Genomic DNA, 20,513 nt, shown 5'->3' with positions numbered 1-20,513 from the left:
GTGATGAAAATCGTAGCTTCTTCTTCTTCTCCTTCTTCTTCTTCTTCTCTCTCTCTCTCTCTCTCTCTCTCTCTCTCTCTCTCTCTTGAAGCTAAGTTTTGGTGAGTAAAGCTTCCTTGAGTTGTCGTGTTATTGTTGAACGTAGCTATATAATAATTTATTATCATGGTTACTCATTAAGCTATATACTTATGGTTACTGTATCGAAGAGTGTGAGGAACATGACGTAGTAACAAGGGAAAAAGAGTAGTTGAGCAGCCTAGTTAAGAGATTTAGAAGATTAGAAGTTGCTAAACTTTTTTGTATTTGAGAATGCATCCAATTTTGTGAATGTTTATATGTATTTTTTTTTCTGAAATTGAAAGCTTTGGATGTGTTTTTGTTGTTTGGGTATTACATAATTTATTCCAAATTTTCTAGATTACAGAGTTAAACAAAAATATTCAGACTGAAATTGAAAACTAATGATACAATTAATATGATGCAAATATATCAAATACATAAATGATATAATAAAAAATTTCAAACGAAGAAACATTTAATAAGAAGATAAAAAAACTAAATAATTAAAAAAAGGTAAACCATACCAACTACCATACATACGTTCTACAAATACATTGCCAAACCATACAATTCTAGTTAGTTGGTGTGGAATATCATCAGAGGCTTAAATCTAATAAATACAGATAGCAAAAAGTAGAGCCAAAAGTCACGTGGATGAAATGAGTACGTCAACTCCTAATTAAAGAAATATTTCTTAAAAATAGATTAAAAAATGGAACCAGTCGATAATCGCTGCATTTGAATCAGTTTTGTTTGGTGTTCTTGAAAAAAGGCAGCGGGAGTTTTTGAAGAGCTGCCTTGATTTCCTCTCCTGCCTTTTCACCATACATATCAACAAGATCTTCGTTCCTCTCATACAATAACGGTGCTGTCAAAAACAGCACAAACACTGACAACACACCAGTGTTGTCAGTACTTAGTATTAAAATGTTTGCTATATAGTACAAGACATAACATAACATGACATACATTATATAATATGTTTGACATGCATTAAACTAGTGTAGGTGTCCAGTGTCCTTACCAAAAAGTGTCAATATGTGGAAATGACTTGCACAGGTACATATATAGTGTTTGTTAATAGGACAAAATTTTTATTTTTCTCACCCAAAATGATAATACTTTTTGCTAGTCCAACGATGTGGAACGAGGTGGGATAGGACTCGGATAGTGAGAGACTCCCGATCTCCTATTTGTTAAAAAGACGCAAATGCCATCATAATCCTTATCAACAAAAATGTACTTAGAAAGCCTATCTAATCCCATCCAATCCTGTCCAACCTATTACATTAAAGTCCTATGTAACAAAACGCAAAATTAAGGATTTGAAAGCAATTAACTCACATATGTATACAAGGGTCAAAAACTCAAACCAGCCACCAATGACAGAGACAATCCATAAGGTAAAAATGACCTGCATGCCCACAAGTTGTTTTTGTAGTTAAAAGTAGCATAAAATTCATCCATGTTAATGATAAGGAACCTCAAAAGTGGGTAGATAGATACATACACTCATAAGTCTCTTCAGATCCTTCCCTGTGGTCATTTGCCTCAAGTATAAGCACCCCTGATTGATCTGATCTTTCAGCAAGAGAGCAACACAATCACACAGTTCTTGTGACAATCTAATGTCAGGGAAGTTTGGAGGAGACCTATTAAAAGAAAAAGCGTTCATTTATTCATGTACAAGATTAATTTAAACAAAAGACCCTTTTTATACTTGATGTTAAAATTGCTACTCACTTGTTAACGAAGGAAGAAAGATTAGACCATAAGAACAATATCGCAAGAGCAAGTATTAGAAAGTGACACAAAAATGGAACAAGATGATAGCCTATCCTCTCAAAGAGAAGCCATATGACAGTTGCAGAGACCAAAATGGCACCAGACATTTGCTTTTGTCGCCAGAGTAAAATATCAGCAGCTGAAAATAGAGACTTAAGCAGATCAAGATATCTGAAATTCTGAATTGAATCCATTACATATTTTCATGATTTTTATCAAGAAATAGGTATGTCATATGTAAAAAAAATTCCATTGTCATCGACAACAGATTAAAGATATGATTTGATCTAAAACTAAATTCAGATTGAGGAGATTTACTTTTTCCAGAACCGAGAGCAGCGTGCAGAGGTTTCCGGCGACCAAAGAGGTGGCGCCTTCCGGAACCAGATTGTGTCTCCTCCTCATCCATATTAAGCTTGCGCTTTTGTTCCACCGGCAGTTCTTCAAATCTATTCTCCGTCGCCGCCACTATCTTGTCTTCGACGGCCGGATCTACCATATTTTCCTATATATTATAAATAAAATCACGATCATCGTAACATATTGCAAAATTTTGAACTATAAAAGAAAAAATTTCACAGATTGTGCTTACTGTATCTTCAATTCAGAATGTGTTTAAGGTGTTCCGATGATGACCGTTTTCGGCGAACGTAAAATTTGTAATCGGAGGAATTGAACAGAGAGCAGAATGGAGAAACTAACCCCATAATAATACGACGCATGAAAACCATAAATGTAACCATTTTATTCGGAGTTAAATTTAATGTAGATGTACATTTAGCCCCTTGATATTTCGGCTTCTGCTACTAAAAGTCCCTTAGCCTCCGATTAGAGGCCCAAACAAAATCTACATTTTCTTTCAAATAAATTATGAAACTAGAAATTAATGATTATTAAAATGAAATCATTAAATTTGTATATGACTGGGATTTTCGTTTTTAGTTATATACTTACTAGTCGTGAAACTCATATACTGTATGAGTTGATTAAAACATTAAACATTTTAAAGTAAAATTTCGAAATAAATATGATTAAAATCATGAATAAGTAAGTACTTTAATACTTGCAAATTGAAATTAATTACGATAAAGTGAAGGAATTAAGTTGGTCTCAAGATCAAGCTAAATGAAAACTCACCGACATAAGTTATTAGCTTGGTGTACTATATGGTTGACAAAGTAAAAATAACCTACAAACTTTAAAATGAAAGTGAGATGCTATGATGGGTTAAAAATGAAAGTAGGTTGGTATTATGGGTTAAAATGAAAATACGATGACATGACGGGTTAAAAGTGAAAGTATGTTGCCATTATGGTTAAAAACAAAATGACGTTCGATGCTAAAAAATAATAATAACAATAAAATTCTAGATAAAACAAAGAAAGATACACATTTCCCATAATATTTAGTTGGTTTACATAGATTTAAAAAAAAAGTTACAATTGATATAAATGGATATCTTCAAAGTGCCACCGAAAACTGTTTGACATCTAGAAAAGCTAAAATCATATATCAAGGAACCATTTCAGTTTAAAATCAAATTCTAAATACAACATTTAATTGATATATCAGTTTAATAAGCTGCACATTTTATTTTAAATCAAATAACAATCAAACATAAACTAAAATTCAGATTTTACTTTGAACTGAATAATATTAATTATATATAAACTCAAAGTGTAGAAACTGCTTTAAGCTAAGTAAATAATATTAATTATATATATAAACTCAAATTGTAGAAATTGCATTGAACTAAATAACGATATGTGTAAACTAAATTTTTAGATGTTAATTAATACAAAACCAATACATATTATACATCGATTTTCGAAAAAGAAAGGCTACGAAAAAAAGAACCAAATGCAAAAAACTTTTTACAATCAAAACGACCAAATATAAGTGAGTGCATGTAGATGGTATTTATACCTAGAGACGGCTGAATGACGGGTCTAAATTCGTCAGTGTGAGCATTATATAAGACCATCAAAAAAAAAAAAAAAAAACACAAACAATCAAGTGGGAAAATCTATCAAATGAATGCTAAAATAAAAAAAAATGTCAAATGAATGCTACAAAATAACATCATAAACACATTATAGCGTTGTACTTTGCAAGTATAATGCTTTAATAAGAATATAAATTACAATGAAAATGATCTTTAAATATTTTAGAAAATAATTAAACTTCATAATAATAATACCTTTGGCGTTTGAAGCTTCTGGAATCACAGTTCTCAGTTTCTCACTATCTATGGTAATCTAGGTTAGCACCCATGTCAGGAAAACAAACAATACTCCTAGATCCATTGAATCTCACAATTGGAAGGTACATATCATGCTTCACATAGAACTTCTTGAAAACAAAAGGAAGTTTTATTATTATTATTATTATTATTATTATTAATCATAGGTCAGGTGATGGACGCTTGGTAAATATTGTGTTCCTTGCATGACCTGTATGCATGTCGTAGAAGGGTGAACTTTGCTCCGCCACATCATAAAGAAATGGCGGAAAAGGCTAAAAATACATGAGAACATCAACTCGGTAGCCATTAATTTAATCCAATTCATTAATTAACTTCTTTCGGTTTTCTATCTATTATTTTTTTCAACCTTTTTTCATATTCCTTAATTGGCTTCACATTTACTTCATTGCCTCTAGATTCCTACTCAATCGAAGATAATGATTAGCCTTTCTGACATTACATATTTCCCAAGACATTTCATCAAACACCTATTAGACATCATTACACATTTCTCTTTGTTTAAACATTTCTACCATGACATGTTCACTTAGGCATTTTCATCAGTGTACACGGTAGCAAGAAATAACATAAGATCAACACATTTTAAATTGTTGTTATTAATATAAAGACTATCGTATATCAAGATTGAATTTATCGTTGACATCTGTAGAGTGACTCATTTGATTCCATGGTGAACTGTGAGAAGGGGGAAGTTTGTAGAAATCAACAATCATAGAAGCTTGAACGTAGGATTACTGGAAAGCAAGCAAGATTCTGAAATGGTGAATTGAGAAAACAAGGATAATATTAGGGAGATTGAAAACAAAGGAGATAATTTAACTTCAAAATTTTATGTGTAGAGAGGGAATGAGGGAGAGATAAAGCGTACCTATTACTGGGTAAGTATGAGATTAGGTGTGGGGAAGAAACGTGGTGGGATCTTCAAAATGATTTTCAACTATGACCGAATAACTAAAAAAAAACGAAATTATAAGTGTAAACAAATATTAACAAAACTATAGATTAAAGTATGCATCAGATGGGCAAAAATCACAAATTGTTTAAATGTTTGTCATGAACTTCCTTGTGATTATGGTGGTTGTCGAATACTCAAATAAGATTTGATGAAGATAGTAGTAAATTATCGTTTTTTTAGGACTTAGAATAAGGAACGAGAGAAATGATATTAATTGAGAAATTGTTCCTATAAATTTTCCTACCCAATTAAATGATGACATGTGTCATATTAGTGTATTAAAATATCATTAAATGAGCATTAAATGTTACACGTGTCACTATTTAATTGGGTAAGAAGATTTATAGGAAAAAAGTAGGAGTATATTTAATTTCTCTAATTGGAATTGACCAACACATTAGTATCATTTAAAACATTTAATACATTCCATATTTAATTTAAATATAAATATTATGTGGATTTTAGTTTATAAGTTTGAAAAATCCTAGAATGTGACATGTAGATTTTATTAATCTAAAAAAACTATAAAATTACATGTGCCAAATGCATAGAAAGCACATGTGGTACAAAATAATTTATTTTCATTTATTAGGATTGATACGGTGAATTGTCTGTGTGTCATAGTACAATTTGTGTTTAATTTGTTGTTTCTTTTAGTATAGTATAAAATAACAATGCAATCTTTTAGTTTATTTATTTTTTCTCATTATCCAACATAAATTGATTTGATCCAACATTTTTCCATCCATTATTCAAAAATAATGACAAATCTATATTTATTTATTAATAATAACAATATTTAACCTAAAATTTCTAAAATATATTTTGGTTTTTTCAATAGTAACAATATACCTATATTTTTAGTATTTATATATATATATATATATATATATATATATATATATATATATATATATATATATATATAATATACACACACAAAATCTTTTAAGGAATTATATATTTCCAAAAACTCCTTTTATTTTGTAATCATTTTTGTCTTATTTTTTTCTAGAAAAAAAACTTAACAATGCTATTAATAGGGCAAGGAAGAATGTAAACATGGAAGTGCCTCATATACATTTGGGTAAAGGTGATTTTATGGTTCATAATGTTGATACAATCCAGAAAATAGCTACTAAAGTGAAGGAACTTGCATTCATCCCCATTCTTGATTGTAACTACCCGAAGTTTTCCATATAATATATTAGGGATTTATGAGAGTTTTCTACAAAATTTGCGAAATTCTAATATTCAACTTTTTTTACATCCCATGATATTATCGGGTTTACAATGACTCATAACCACAATTTAAAGCAACAACGAAATACCTAAAATAAAATCTACTTGTAGTCCGAATCCGTGGTGCTTCTATCTCCTCTTGTATAATGGCTATTACTTGAACCTGCAAAAAATAAAAATCTACAACATCAAAACACCAGTCTGGTTAGCTATATCATACTCTACTTCTGTCACACCCCCATACCAGAACGGCGGAAACGTTCGGGGGCGGAGGACGTCATATACAGTATCATAACAATGCACAATAGTAAAACAAGCAACAACATCCATTGCATTAATAGAATAGTTAATACATATGTGTTCTGTGCATAGTTGCAAGACACCAAAAATATATCAAAATAAAAGACAGGTCTTGAACATGCTCCGTCTTCTCAGACCTGGTCCAATGTACCTGTCTACTGGTTCCCTGAAATACAAGTTATTTTGAAAGAGAGTATCAACATTTAAGTTGACGAGTTCATAAGTATTTAATGTCAAATGTTTTTGTTTGTTTAGTAAAACGTTTGTATACTTCCCAGAAAATCCTATATTTTCTTCTGAAAATGAAATGTAGTCTTCTACCTAAGACTCGACTGTTTAGTATGTTTGTTCTCCTGTAAAAAGTATGTTTGTACTTGAACTAGTATAAAGTGTAAGTTTTCCATATTTGTAAGACCATCTTTACAAGAAAAATAGTATGCATTTCTTATGTGAGAATATCACTGTATGATTGTAATGGAAAATGAAGGTTTACAGTAGTATTTTGTAAAATAACCTACTGATGCATTAACTACCCTGTAACCAAATTGGTTATTTTAGGTTAAATGTGATTAGGTTATAACCATGATTGATTGACTAGTATAAAACACGATGTTCTTCAGGCGTTGATAATGATATGACATTCGTCACCCGTAGACCTGCAAGTCCCACTGTAGCTAGCAGCAATGTGTGGGATAGTCAATACCGTATAGATCTCTACACAAACTCACGCTCTCCCTCCAGGAGACTCTGGTTACAAAACGTGACACAACAAGAATATTGCTATTCCAAGAAATAGTATCTCACATTTTAGTTATCTTGTTCTTGTTATAGAAAGTAAGTTCCTTTTTGTTCTCGTAAATGAATAGTATACTTTATAATGAATAGTAATAGTATGTATGTACTGACTCATGTATGTTTCTCTGATCTAGAAATAGTATGTAGTGATCCTCTAAACTATACCTATTATAGTTAACTAGTATGCTTGCTTGAATTGTTACTGATTTGCAGAAAAGACTCAATTGTTCAACGTAAGCAACTGAGTTAAGTATGTTCCTTAAAATGGGGTTTAATATTCATGTATGTATTCAATAAGTATAACTATGATTTAGACGACAGTCGGACTCGTGATCCTACCCTAAGCCCACAACCAAACAAGGAACAGGAGTTACGGTATTTAGCAATAGTCCTAAGTCCGTTAAAGCATACTTATACATAAGTAGATACACGAATACGATTTTGATAAAAACAGAAATCTAAGAATAGTTTTAAAATGGTTTTTAACAAGCGTTTGAGTATAAGAAATCCTTTTGTTTGACGTTTTCACATGTAAGTGGTTAACACAATTATATTGTGTTCTACTTGTATTCTCCCCCTAAAAAGCATTTAAAAGCATTTAAAACAGTAATTTGTAGGGGTATGAACTCACCTTCTTTGGGTGATTCAATTGGAGATTTGATATAGGAAGATAAGTTTCACGGGTGAAGTCCCGAAGCACAAACGAGTCATATTTAGCATATTAAGACATATATATGTATACATTTAGTGATGATAATTATAAATATATCAAGGAAACGGATTGAGTTGCAAGCTTAACTTACAAAAGAGGGTGCTAGAGTCGAAAAGGGGAGGCTGGAAGGGGTTCACGGCCTACACTCTAGTGTGTGTTCTTGGTGAAATGATGATGATGCAAGTGTTCACGACCCAAGAACAACTTGATGTTCTTGAGTTTACGACCCAAGGATCTTGAAGAATGAAGAACACTTAAAGATCCTTAGCAATATATTAAGAAGATTCAAAGGAATATGATTATAGTTGAAAGGAATGAGGGTTTTCGGTCGAAGATTTTGAGAGCAAAAGTTGGAGTTCACGGCTAGAAGTGTAGAAGTGAGTCGAAAATCAGTCAACACTAATATATATATATATATATATATATATATATATATATATATATATATATATATATATATATATATATATATATATATATAGGGAGAGGATCAAATGAAAACACCTAAAAGGTTGAGAACGCGAGAACAGTTGTAGACCAATCATTTTATGAGGGCATAAATAGAATTTTACCATCTAATTAAATTATGATTTCCTAAATTTTAGTGATTATGATGACAATTATCCAAAATATCTCATTTTTTAGATTCTATTCTTTTAACGAACCAATAATTAATAAAATCATGATTTAATTTCCATCTAAGAAAACGTTTTTTTTTTCAGTTCATTTTTCATTTTTATGTTTCACTTTTAGCAATCAAGAGAATGAATAATTTATCGGTTTACTTCATTTATTTTTTTTAAACAAATATCTTCATAAATAATGATTTATATATTTCATTTTAAAATGAATAAAATTGTAAATTATAAATAAATTAACTCAATTGTATTTATGAATACACTTGTAAAATCATAAATAAATAAAACCCGAAAAAAAAGATTATAAAATCAACTAAAATGGTACTACTATATAAATAAGTAAAACACATTTCTATTCATATAAGAATATAATTATAATAGTAAATGAATAAGTTACAATATATATTTTTTTGACACAGAAACTAGTAATACAATTACAACTATAAATGAATAAAACACATTTGCGCTCCTTCCGAAAGAGGTATTGGTGTCGGTGTTTCATTTGGTAAATCTCCCACCTCCAACTATATGCATGTTTATTCATTGTATCTGCAAAAATGTTAAAGAAACAATTATGTATAATTATATAGTCATTCATACATAAATACACTGATATTCACAAATGAATACACTGCTATTCATAAATAAATACAAAATAAAAATAGTGTAAAAATTATCATTTCTTCATAAAATGAATACCCCTAATCATAAATAAATACAGTCATTCAAACATAAATTCACACATAAATATACTAATATTCACAAATGAATATAAGAAAATAGTTGTTGCCATTTCGTTTCATCCCTTAATTCATCTCTTTTCTCAATCCTTTTTGTTAAGTATTACCACACCAAAAGTACCATTTTAATGCTTAATTTGCTGGTGAAATCAAAGACCAAGAACAACTACAAAAAATTACCTTTCTAGTCATCGTTAGTTGTTGAATTTCGAGTAAATCAAGACCCAAGAAACCTCCATTGAACCCACTTTTTGCTGTTGAAATTGATGAATTGATTTCTGCTCCTTTTTTCCATTTCTTCTTCTTCGTTCCCTGCCAAGAATAATCACCAGGATGGGGTTGTGTTTATGGTGAAATCAAAAGAGGCAGCAGCCCCTTGGCTTTTTCCCCTAACATGCATTGTTGTGGCTGCTTGCCTTGCTCCTCCCGGACCAGCCTCATGAAGTATTCATTGATGATTAACTGTAAATGAGATATGACATTGTATTCATATAAGATTACAACTGAATATTTATGGATAGATTCACATAGCCTGCACAAATAGATTCCATGTATAGATTCGAACATTATATAGCATTATAAGGCTCAAATCAAGAGAAGAGGTGGATTTCGAACAACATTTGCAAGGAAAAAAACATAATGTTACCTGATTCAGAGTACTTCGTCGCTACCCTGCTGCTCCGGAGTGGAGGATCGAAGTCTGGTAGTGTATCGCTACTTGCTACCACCGATGAGTAGCATTCGAGTTCACCAGATTGCCGACAATGTTAAGAAAAAGAGTCATCGGCTGTAAGTCTCACTCTGTATGCGACGATGACGATGAAGAACGAAAGTCATCGCTGAGGTCTGCCACTGTTCGCTGCCTTGCACCGGTAAGTAGATGCTGCCGTCCGCTGGTGAGTAGAAGTCGTCAAGCCTATGGGATCTTCGGCGATGGAAGCGACGATGCGTATAAAGGGGAAATGGGGAGTGAATTTCGGTTGTTCAGTCGATGCGTCTTATGAAACCCTAGAGAGAGATATAGAGAGGATATAGATACGATAATTAGAAAGGTAAGAGGTGAGAGAGAGGTGAGAGGGTGGGAAATTATAGGAAATAGGTAAAGTTGCAATTCCTATAATACCCTTCTGACCATTTAAAAGTTACACTTAAATGCCAGTAGTTTTAGATTTTTTCATAAATAGCCCGTTTATATTAACCATAGATCTTAGTATTTAGATGGTCCAGATCTGTTCTCGCGTTCTCAACCTTTTAGGTGTTCTCATTTGATCCTACTCCTATATATATATATATATATATATATATATATATATATATATATATATATATATATATATATATATATATATATATATATATATATATATATATATATACGGGGGGAAGTTAATGGCCGCAAACCGAGGGTTCACGGTCTGAAGTCCGTTCATGGCCCGAAGGCTTGTTCACGGCCCGAAGGCTCATTCACGGCCTAAGCAAGGTTTGCGGTCCTTGTTGGAACCTTAAAGTGAACCTCTAGCAATCCTAAGTACATATTCCGAAGGCTGTTGGTTCCGAAGAAGATGTGATCCGGAACCTGTCCGGAGCTGGAGAAAAGGAGAGTGAAGTATTTTGAAGAGGAACACATTCCAGAGCTGATCCTGAGTCCGGAATGTATGCTGATCCGGACCAAACCTTCATCTCCGGAACATTACTTTTCCGGAATGAAGTCTCTATGTCTTTTGTGCATTTATTACTTTTGTCTTGTATTGTGATGTAACGTTTCATAGGACTTAGTTTAAAGTTGATTTAGGAAAATCAGAATGTCAGACTTATATCTTTTGTCCGGTCGTATGTAAACTCTTGGGTTAATTCACTGTAACATTCTCTCCTATATATAGGAGCATTCAATACAAGTCAACTACGGATCTTTCTCTTACTTTTTTCATTTACTCTTATCACATTAAAAACATTCTTCTTGTTTTTCATTAATTGACGTTACCTTGATCATTATCTTGCTGTTCTTAATTAATGTCTTGATCATTTGTTGAACTGATTATCTAAGACTTGACTGGTCTTTCCAGTCTCGACTTGAACATTCATTATCAAGAAGTCATTGATCTCAAGCATTCACTCAAGTTTTAAGTTCTCAAACATTGTCCCTGCGCATAGATCTTGTTCTCACAATTGGTATCAGAGCTTGAGTGGTTGTCCTTTGAATCCATAAGATCAGATTATAGTTGGTTTGAATTTACCTTGGTACTTCAACCATTTATGTGTTAAGGATAAAAGTTCTTCTATATACCACTTAAGCTTGAAGATATATTGACTTCAATGGTTACTTCAAATCCTCAACAAATGATTTCAATGCAAATCGCAAATAGCGTGGGTGGCCCTACATGTGCCCCATTGCTGGTTGTGGAAGAATATGATCATTGGAAAGTTAGAATGGAAAGGTTTTTACTAGCCAAATAGGAAGGTGAACAAATCTGGAGATCCGTCAAAGAAGGCCCTCATGTTCCAGTAAGAACAGTTGTAAGAGATGCAGCTGCTCAACTCATGCGAGAGGATGAAGTTCGTCTAGCCCCTCTAACTGCTAATGATATTGAAAAACTACATGCTGATCAAGTTGCCTTCTCGGAAATGGTGTTTGGTGTTCCTCCATCACTCTTTGAGCACATCAAGCTATGCAAATCAGCCAAAGAAATTTGGGACACTCTTCAGGATCTGATTGAAGGTTCTGAAAATATGAAGGACAAACGCCTCACCTCGGTTGTCAATGACTTTGACACCTTCACTACTACTCCAGGTGAATCCGTAGCCTCAGCCTCCAACCGATATCGAATCGTTGTCAACAACATGAATGCTCATGGGATTGTTCGAACTCCTCTCGAGTACAATCTCAAGTTCATTAACAGTCTTGGTAAAGGATGGGGTAATGTAAAGTCTTGTCTTCAAAGCAATGGTTCCTTAAAAAAATTGAAACTCTATCAACTTTTTGATGAGCTTCAAGGACATGAATCAAACGTTGCTCAAACCATAAGAGAACTTTCCGGAGGACCACTTGCTTTAGTCAGTTCTTTTGAATCAACCATTCCGAACCCACCTGCTCCGGAACCTTACAAACCCACTATTCCTTTGACTCAGTCATCCTTAACTTCTTTACCCACACACATCTATCCTGACGATGATTCCGAAACCTTGGATTCTGAACTCCGTTTCCAACAAGAGTTTTCCTTACTCTCTATGAAATACAAACGTCCTTTCAATCCCTCTTACAAACCATACCAAAACAGATTCAGCGCTCCTCACCAAAACCATCCTCAACCATATTCTGCTCCGGAACCAAAACACACCTCCGAAAATCCTCCTGCATACAAGCCTAACCTCACTAAACCAAACTCTGCTCCAGAATCTTCTCAAAATTCCAACTCAGAAAAACCAAAGCTCTTGTGTCATAAATGTGGTCATGCAAATCATTTTGCCAAAGATTGTCTAGCTGATGCTCCACAAAAACCAAAAGTCAAAGACTCAGCTTATTATGTCCGAAAAGCACAAGAAATGGATGAAAGTGAGAAGGCATTTGTCACTACTGTTTCAAGAGATATCGAATGATATTGGTCATCCGGAGATGATGAAGATTTGGTGTCTGGAAGAAATATGTGTTTGATGGCAAGACAAACGGTTGAATGTGATGAAGGTTATTGGTCTTCTGGGTCCGAAGATGAAGATGATGTTGCTGAACCTCACTACTGCTACATGGCCACTAACGATCCACCAGGTCGAAGCATTGTTCAGCAGGTAAAATCCATGATCTCTGATAATAATTTTGATTTGACTTTATGTGAACCTTATCTGACCCAAATCCAAACAGATATGAACACCATCTATAAAGCCTATGAGTTTTCCATAGAAGCCAGTGAGAAGAAAGATTGTGAACTAAGTCGTCTTAGATTACGTTTTGAGGATAAGAAATTGAAAATCGGGTCTCTAGAGCATGAACTTGTAATGTCAAAAGATGAATGTATCATTTTGAAAGATAAATGTGAAATCACTTACTCTGAACGAAATATTTTGATTTCTGATAACAAACGTCTCAATGCCAAAATAGATGCTTTGCATAACTCTGTAGACATGCTTGAAGTTGACATTCGGATGACTCATAATTTTCGTCATCCATGGTCCAAAGCTCCTGGTCTCGGAAGCGAGTTTCCGAAACCAATTGTTAGTCCCCTGAAGGAATTGCAAAATTTGACATTCATGGGAGAGGTTCCGAACATTAAACATTCGGACACCCCTGTTTCTCCATTGCCACCCCTTCCGGAGGCTAAAAGATCTTTTGAATCCCTAATTCCTAAGTTCCAACCAATAGTTGTCAAATGTCCTGATTCCACGCCTCTTCCGCCTCTGATAAACCTGGACCTGAATCGGACCACTGAATATCATTATAGTCTTCCAAATTGTGTAGACTATGTTCCTAATTGCAATCACGTCAACAACTGTGTGATTGAGGAAATTATTCCGGAAACAACTGAAGTCAATGCCTCGAAATTTGTATGGGCATCTTTAGATGATAAAGTTGAAGTCTCAAGCAATGTGTCCTATGATTCATGTGAATCGGACTCCGTAGTTCTTTCAAAGACCAAATTGGTTCCCATTACTCCTGAGTTTACAAATCCATCCAAAGGACAAACTTCTAGATCCTCTCCTCATCATAAGAGAAAACCAATGTTGAATAGAAAAAATGTTGTAGATCCCAAGGTAGAAGCTAGAAATGCTTACAAAAAGGAAATTAAGACTAGACAAAATTCCAGGTTCCTTGCTAACTCTAAACCAAATTCATCCCGGAACAACACAAGGAAGTCCTTATGTCAAAACCATAGTCAAAATTCGTTTGTTCCTACAAGAATCCTGAAAAGACCTTCCGAACCTCTTGTTCGTTCGGAATCTAAGGATGTCCTTAGCTCAATCTCACCTCAAGCTCATGTTAATGTCAATGTCAAAACCATCCGAAATACTTCGCCGACACCTCGAAATGTTCCATCTGTCTTTATTGCAAAATCTGATGGCACAATTTTTAAACCGAAAGTTTCAAAGAACAATGTGTCATCAAACAAATCCACAAGTTCAAAAACCACTGTTTCAAAATCTTCAAACAAAAATCTTGTGTGGAAAATCAAAACATCGGTTAACAAAAGAACTGTCTCGGAGATAACAAAAAGTGTCAATCCTTCGGATACCAAAGTTCCGAAGAAGTCAGCTCCGAACCCACAAGTAGTTGAATATGACTACTAGATAGATGAAAGACATTAGCATTCTGTCTGTTTCCAAAGAACTCAAGTAATCTCACCAAGAAACATGTAGTTGTTCCAAAGTTACAATCAAAGTCCAAAGTCCATGCCTACGTCCTAAAGTCTAACTCGGAGCCTAAAAGCTCCATTGTTCACTAATTTTGCAGGCACTTTGTGCTTCGGAGAAAGAAACAATATGGTATATTGATAGTGCTTGCTCCATGCACATGACGGGGCAGAAGGATTTTCTGCGAGATTTAAAGCTTTCCTCAAATGCTGGTTACGTGACGTATGGCAACAACTCCAATTCTCAAATTCGTGGTTATGGAACTCTCACCAATGGAAACTTCTCTATTTCACATGTAGCTTATGTAGCTGACTTGAAACATAATTTGATAAGTGTTGCTCAGCTCACTGACTCAAGCCGACGTGTGGAATTTTGCAAAAAATATAGCTATGTGATGACTGAATACCGAAAAGAATGTTTGATAAAGTCTCTTCGCAACAAAAACATGTACCCACTTGACATCAATATGATCATTGGCAAACCGCAACTCTGCCTTCTCTCCAAAGCTGTTCCTGACGTCAGTTGGTTATGGCACCGAAGGCTTGCACATCTGAACTTTCGGTACATGATGTTGGATAAGGTGTCTAAGTCCATAACTATTTCTGGTATGTACTTGACCCGACCCGGCATGGTCCATTTGGGTTGCATGGCACCATGCAATTGGATAAACTAAAATGAGAGAAATAACACTTATGGTTTATTAATATATTATAAGTTCTAATATATTAATAATATTATTTAATTAGTTTGATCAAGAATTAATTTAGAATTAATTAAGTGATCAAAAAATAACTAATTAAATATATGGGTAGATTATGTAAATCTTCCATATCTTATATAGTGGGCTAAGAGGCTCCATGGATTATCAAGTTGGGTTCCACCCATAGGATGCTCCATGGATGCTCCATGGGAGTTACAAACCCATGGGTCATGGAAATGAAGAGTCATGACACATTAGGGTTTACATGGTGTAACCCTAGATGTGTCAACACTATATAAGAAACCCATTCTCCACCAAAATAGGCTACACATAAGAAACAAGAGGGCTAGGTCGATTTTAGAAGTGTGTATTCTCTCTAAAGTCATTCCAAAAGCATTTGGTGTTGTGTGAAGCATTTGAGGCATCACACTTGGGGTGCTTGGCTCACAAGGTTTCAAGGATCATAAGCAACAACAAGGTAAGTTATTCTATCTTTCATGCAAGTTAAAATTTGTTCCCCATGTATGCTAGATAGGAATATAACCTTGGAATTCAACTTTGCATGATAATTAGACAAACATAGATCCAAGGTTATTAGGGTTGCATGTACACTTAGGAAGTGTTAGAATGCTCAAAACCCATCACATGAATGATCTTGTATCAGGTCAAATGGTAAGAGGTTTACTTCTTCTCAAGTTCGAAAATGATCATTTATGTGCTGCATGTGAGTGTGGTAAGCAATCCAAGATGGGTCATCCTATTATCATAGAAAAGTCCATATCGGATCCATTGGAACTTCTACACATTGATCTCTGTGGACCATCCACTATAGAAAGTCTTCATCATAAGAAATACATTCTTGTGATTGTTGATGACTTTACAAGGTTCACCTGGGTCTTCTTCCTAAGGCTGAAATCCGAAACAGCCTCTGAGCTCATCAATTTTATCAAAGGAATAAAAGTTCTTATCAAACTTCCGGTCAGAAGAATCCGAAGTGATAATGGTTCGGAATTTGTTAATTCCACCATTGAGAAGTTTCTCATAGAAAAAGGAATCGATCACAACTTCTCAGCTCCCTACACTCCACAACAAAATGGTGTAGTTGAAAGACGTAATAGAACACTTGTTGAAGCCGCTCGATCAATGCTGAACTATGCAAACCTACCACTCTATCTTTGGGCTGAAGCTGTATCCACTGCTTGTTTCACTCAAAATCGAAGTATCATCAATCGACGTCTCAACATGACACCATACGAAGCAATGAATGGTAGAAAGCCAACAATCTTCTTCCTACATGTCTTCGGATGCAGATGCTTCATCAAAAACAACCGTGATCAGCTTACAAAGTTCCAACCTAAAGCTGATGAAGCTATCTTTCTTGGGTACTCTTCCAAATCCAAGGGCTACAGAGTTCTCAACCGAAGAACTTTTGTTCTGGAAGAAAGCTTTGATATTACCTTTGATGACAACTTTGTTCGGAATTCTGGACCCACTCACATTACTACTCACATCATGGAGTCTGATGCTCCTCCGCCAGGATGTCCGAACCCTCAAACCATTCTCGAGGTTGACTTTGAAACCCTCTTTGGTCCTTCCGAAACCGCTCTTGATTCCGAATCTCGATCAAGACCATCTCTGATTCAAATTCCTCCTTCGGAAGCCCCAGTTTCTCACAACCTCTCCGGTCCACTTCCGAGCCTACCTCCATTTGATTCCGAACCGTTTCCACATTCTCAGTTTCAGGGGGAGAATAATGCAAATCCCTCTCTTGAATCAAATGTGGATGGCTTCCAAGATGCAGCTGCTGATTTCGATGACTCAAATCCTCTCAACATTGATGAAAACGAAAATTTCTTTGAGTTTCCTTCTGATGATGATGTCAACCTCTCCGGCTCAGAAGTTCAGGGGGAGCATCATCCCCATATTCAAATCATTCAGGGGGAGCAAATCAATTCTACTGTTGATGTAGGATCTTCGGCTGCACAAGAACTCCCTCGATTGCATGTTTGGACGAAGGATCATCCTCCGAACCAAGTGATAGGCAATCCGAATGTTGGTGTACAAACTCGCTCAGCTACCAACATCCAAAATGAATGCCATTTTTCAGCATTCATATCCATGGTCGAACCCAAATCCATCAAGGAAGCATTAGAGCATGCTGATTGGATTACAGCCATGCAAGAAGAACTGGCAGAATTTGACCGAAATGAAGTGTGGACTCTCGTACCTCCTCCTCAACATCACCCTATTTTTGGTACAAGATGGGTATTTCGCAACAAGCTAGACGATGCAGGAGTTATCGTCCAAAATAAGGCAAGATTGGTAGCTAAAGGTTTTACTCAAATTGAAGGGCTTGACTACGACGAGACTTTTGCTCCTGTTGCACAACTTGAAGCTATCAGAATCTTTCTTGCTTATGCTGCCCACAAAGGCTTCAAAGTTTATCAAATGGATGTTAAGAGTGCTTTTCTTAATGGTGAACTTAAGACTGAAGTATAACTTCAACAACCCCCCGATTTTATTAATCTTTCCTTTCCGAACTACTGTTATAAACTCCGAAAGGCTGTCTACGGACTCAAGCAAGCTCCTCCGGCTTGGTACGAGACACTCACCGATTTTCTCAAACGCTCAGGTTTTCAAAGAGGTATACTTGATCCCACTCTATTCCGAAGATCAAATGGAAAGCATCTCATGCTGGTACAAATTTATGTGGACGACATCATTTTTGGATCTACGGATTCATCTATGGTTGCTGATTTTGCCAAACTTATGGTCAGTCGATTTCAAATGAGCATGAATCGTGAATTAAGCTTCTTTCTTGGCCTTCAAGTTAAACAGACTAACAAAGGTATTTTCATTCATCAAGAGAAGTACATTTCTGAGCTTCTCAAGAAATACTCAATGGACACCTGTGCCTCAGCAAAGGTACCCATAGGCTCCGGTCACAAAATCTTTGCCGACCCTTCGGGTGTTTCTGTTGATGAAAAGAAGTATCGAGGAATGATTGGATCGTTACTCTATCTCACTGCAAGTCGTCCGGACATTATGTTCTCAACATGCTTATGTGCCAGATTTCAAGTCAAACCGAAGATGTCTCATCTTTTGGCTGTGAAACAAATATTTCGATACCTCAAAGGTACAAAGAGCCTCAGAATCTGGTATCCAACAAATGAAAGTTTCCTTCTGCAAGCTTACTCTGATTCAAACTTTGGTGGTCTTCAACTCGATAGGAAAAGTACATCAGGAGGATGTCAATTCCTAGGTGGTCGTTTAGTCAGCTGGTCATCCAAGAAACATAACTGCATTGCTCTCTCTATAGATGAAGCTGAATACATTGCTGCTGCCAGCTGTACCTCTCGAGTTCTCTGGATGAAATCTCAACTCTTGGATTATGGTTACCGATTTCAACGCATTCCTATCTACTGTGATTCTCAAAGTGCCATTGCAATCTCTCACAATCCAATTCAGCACTCCATGAAGAAGCACATTGACATTCGGTACCACTTTATTAAAGATCATGTTCTAAATGGTGACATCGAACTTATTTTTGTTCCATCTTACGATGAAATTGCTGATGTCTTTACTAAGGCATTAGAAGAAACCAAATTTAATGGTTTTCTGAACAAAATGGGTATGATGATGCCTGATCCTCAATTCTCTCAGGAGACATGTTCTCTTTGATAGAAGTATTTAGAAGAAAAACATGCTCCGAACTCAATTATTTTTGCTTCGGAACTATTTTCCCTCTAAATACATAGGATCCTTTTGTCTGTCTTTTTACTAATTATCCCTTGAGTTTTTAAGCTGTAAAGTTCATTCTCTTCATCACGACTATCAAGATCGACCATCATCTGGATCACCATTTCGGAACTCACTCAAAAATGCTCCGGCATTTTCAAATTTGCTCCGGAATTTTCAAATTTGCTCCGGAATTTCAAGTGCTCCGGAATTCTCAAAAATGCTCCGGAATTTTTAAAATTTGCTCCGGAATTTCAATTTGCTCCGGAATTTGAAATTTGCTCCGGAATTTCAAATTTGTTCTGGAAATTCAAAGTGCTCCGGAATTCTCAAAAATGCTCCGGAATTTTTGAAATTTGCTCCGGAATTTTCAAAAATTTGCTCCGGAAACCCTTTTTTATCTTATAAGTTCCGGAACATCCCTTTTATCCTCCGGATCATGCACTGTCCGGAACAACTCATCCGGAATACCAAGAGGTAATAAGGTGAAACGGTTTTTCTCAACGGTTACTTTTTAGGAAGATCCTTATCCAATCTTCCTCGATTTGCGTGACACGATTGCACACCCTCTAAACTGGAAAACGAATTGACGGTTACATTCTCCTCTTTTAGACCAATTGCCTTGACCTTTCACCTCACTTGTCTAATCTCAATTTCCCAACATTAAATGCAACCCGATGGATCTTGGACCCTTATCATTACCTTTTTCAACCCGACCCATCTTTCCCTACCTATAAATACTTTTTCGCATTTACCTTTACCTCTTTACGATCTCTCAACTCTCAAACCTCCCAAAAAACCTTCACAGTTCTTCGTGTTCTTCAAGCATTCTTCATCTTCATCAATGGAGTCCTCCAAGAACCAAGCTTCAACTGCTCCAACTCCCAAGAAATCCATAGCCAGGAAGAAATCATCCAAAGGATCGAAGGGATCATCATCATCTGCAGATCAAGAACCCTTTCTTAGGGACACTACCTAATTGTTTTTATTGAACCCCCTTGACTACGACGAATCAATCAGGATAATGATTGAGTTCCTTACACATCATCCTCTCTCCATTCCACTTACCAAAATCCCTGATCCTCCACTTCTTCTCTCTCATCTTCATCGTGCATTCACTAGCATCAAACTTGAAGATGATGTTCTGTTAACCTCCATTATCGATGATCGCACCATTCCCATCTACAAAGCAACCTTTCTCAAGGCCATTAGAATTTCACCAAATCCTGTTGGTTTCGAAGT

At 35.2% G+C, this 20,513-nt stretch overlaps 1 protein-coding gene across 1 annotated transcript; it reads right to left on the bottom strand.

The window, feature by feature from the left end:
* Positions 1-559: 559 nt before the first annotated feature.
* On the bottom strand, positions 560-2,551 carry LOC145134161 (reticulon-like protein B5). Its single transcript, XM_079069052.1, has 6 exons — positions 2,441-2,551; positions 2,167-2,353; positions 1,807-1,987; positions 1,574-1,715; positions 1,408-1,477; positions 560-952 (listed from the first exon to the last, which is right to left on the bottom strand). The coding sequence occupies exons 2-6, from the start codon at positions 2,345-2,347 to the stop codon at positions 807-809; spliced, it is 720 nt and encodes a 239-aa protein (XP_078925178.1). The 5' UTR covers positions 2,348-2,353; positions 2,441-2,551; the 3' UTR covers positions 560-806.
* Positions 2,552-20,513: the final 17,962 nt, after the last annotated feature.

Source organism: Lactuca virosa, chromosome 8 (genome assembly GCF_052849685.1).
Source record: "Lactuca virosa cultivar CGN04683 chromosome 8, Lactuca_virosa_CGN04683_v6, whole genome shotgun sequence".
NCBI classification, from domain to species: Eukaryota; Viridiplantae; Streptophyta; class Magnoliopsida; order Asterales; family Asteraceae; genus Lactuca; species Lactuca virosa.
Note: the sequence above shows the minus strand (reverse complement) of the source record. Positions and strands in the feature narration are given on the sequence as shown.

Excerpts from the sequence above, each read along its gene's own strand:
- LOC145134161 (XM_079069052.1), bottom strand. The coding sequence starts at position 2,347 with ATGGTAGATCCGGCCGTCGAAGACAAGATAGTGGCGGCGACGGAGAAT. Across the intron at positions 1,478-1,573 it reads ATCTGAAGAGACTTATGAGT|GTCATTTTTACCTTATGGAT; the intron begins GTATGTATCTAT and ends GTGGGCATGCAG. Across the intron at positions 953-1,407 it reads TTTGACCCTTGTATACATAT|TGTTTGTGCTGTTTTTGACA; the intron begins GTGAGTTAATTG and ends GTGTGTTGTCAG.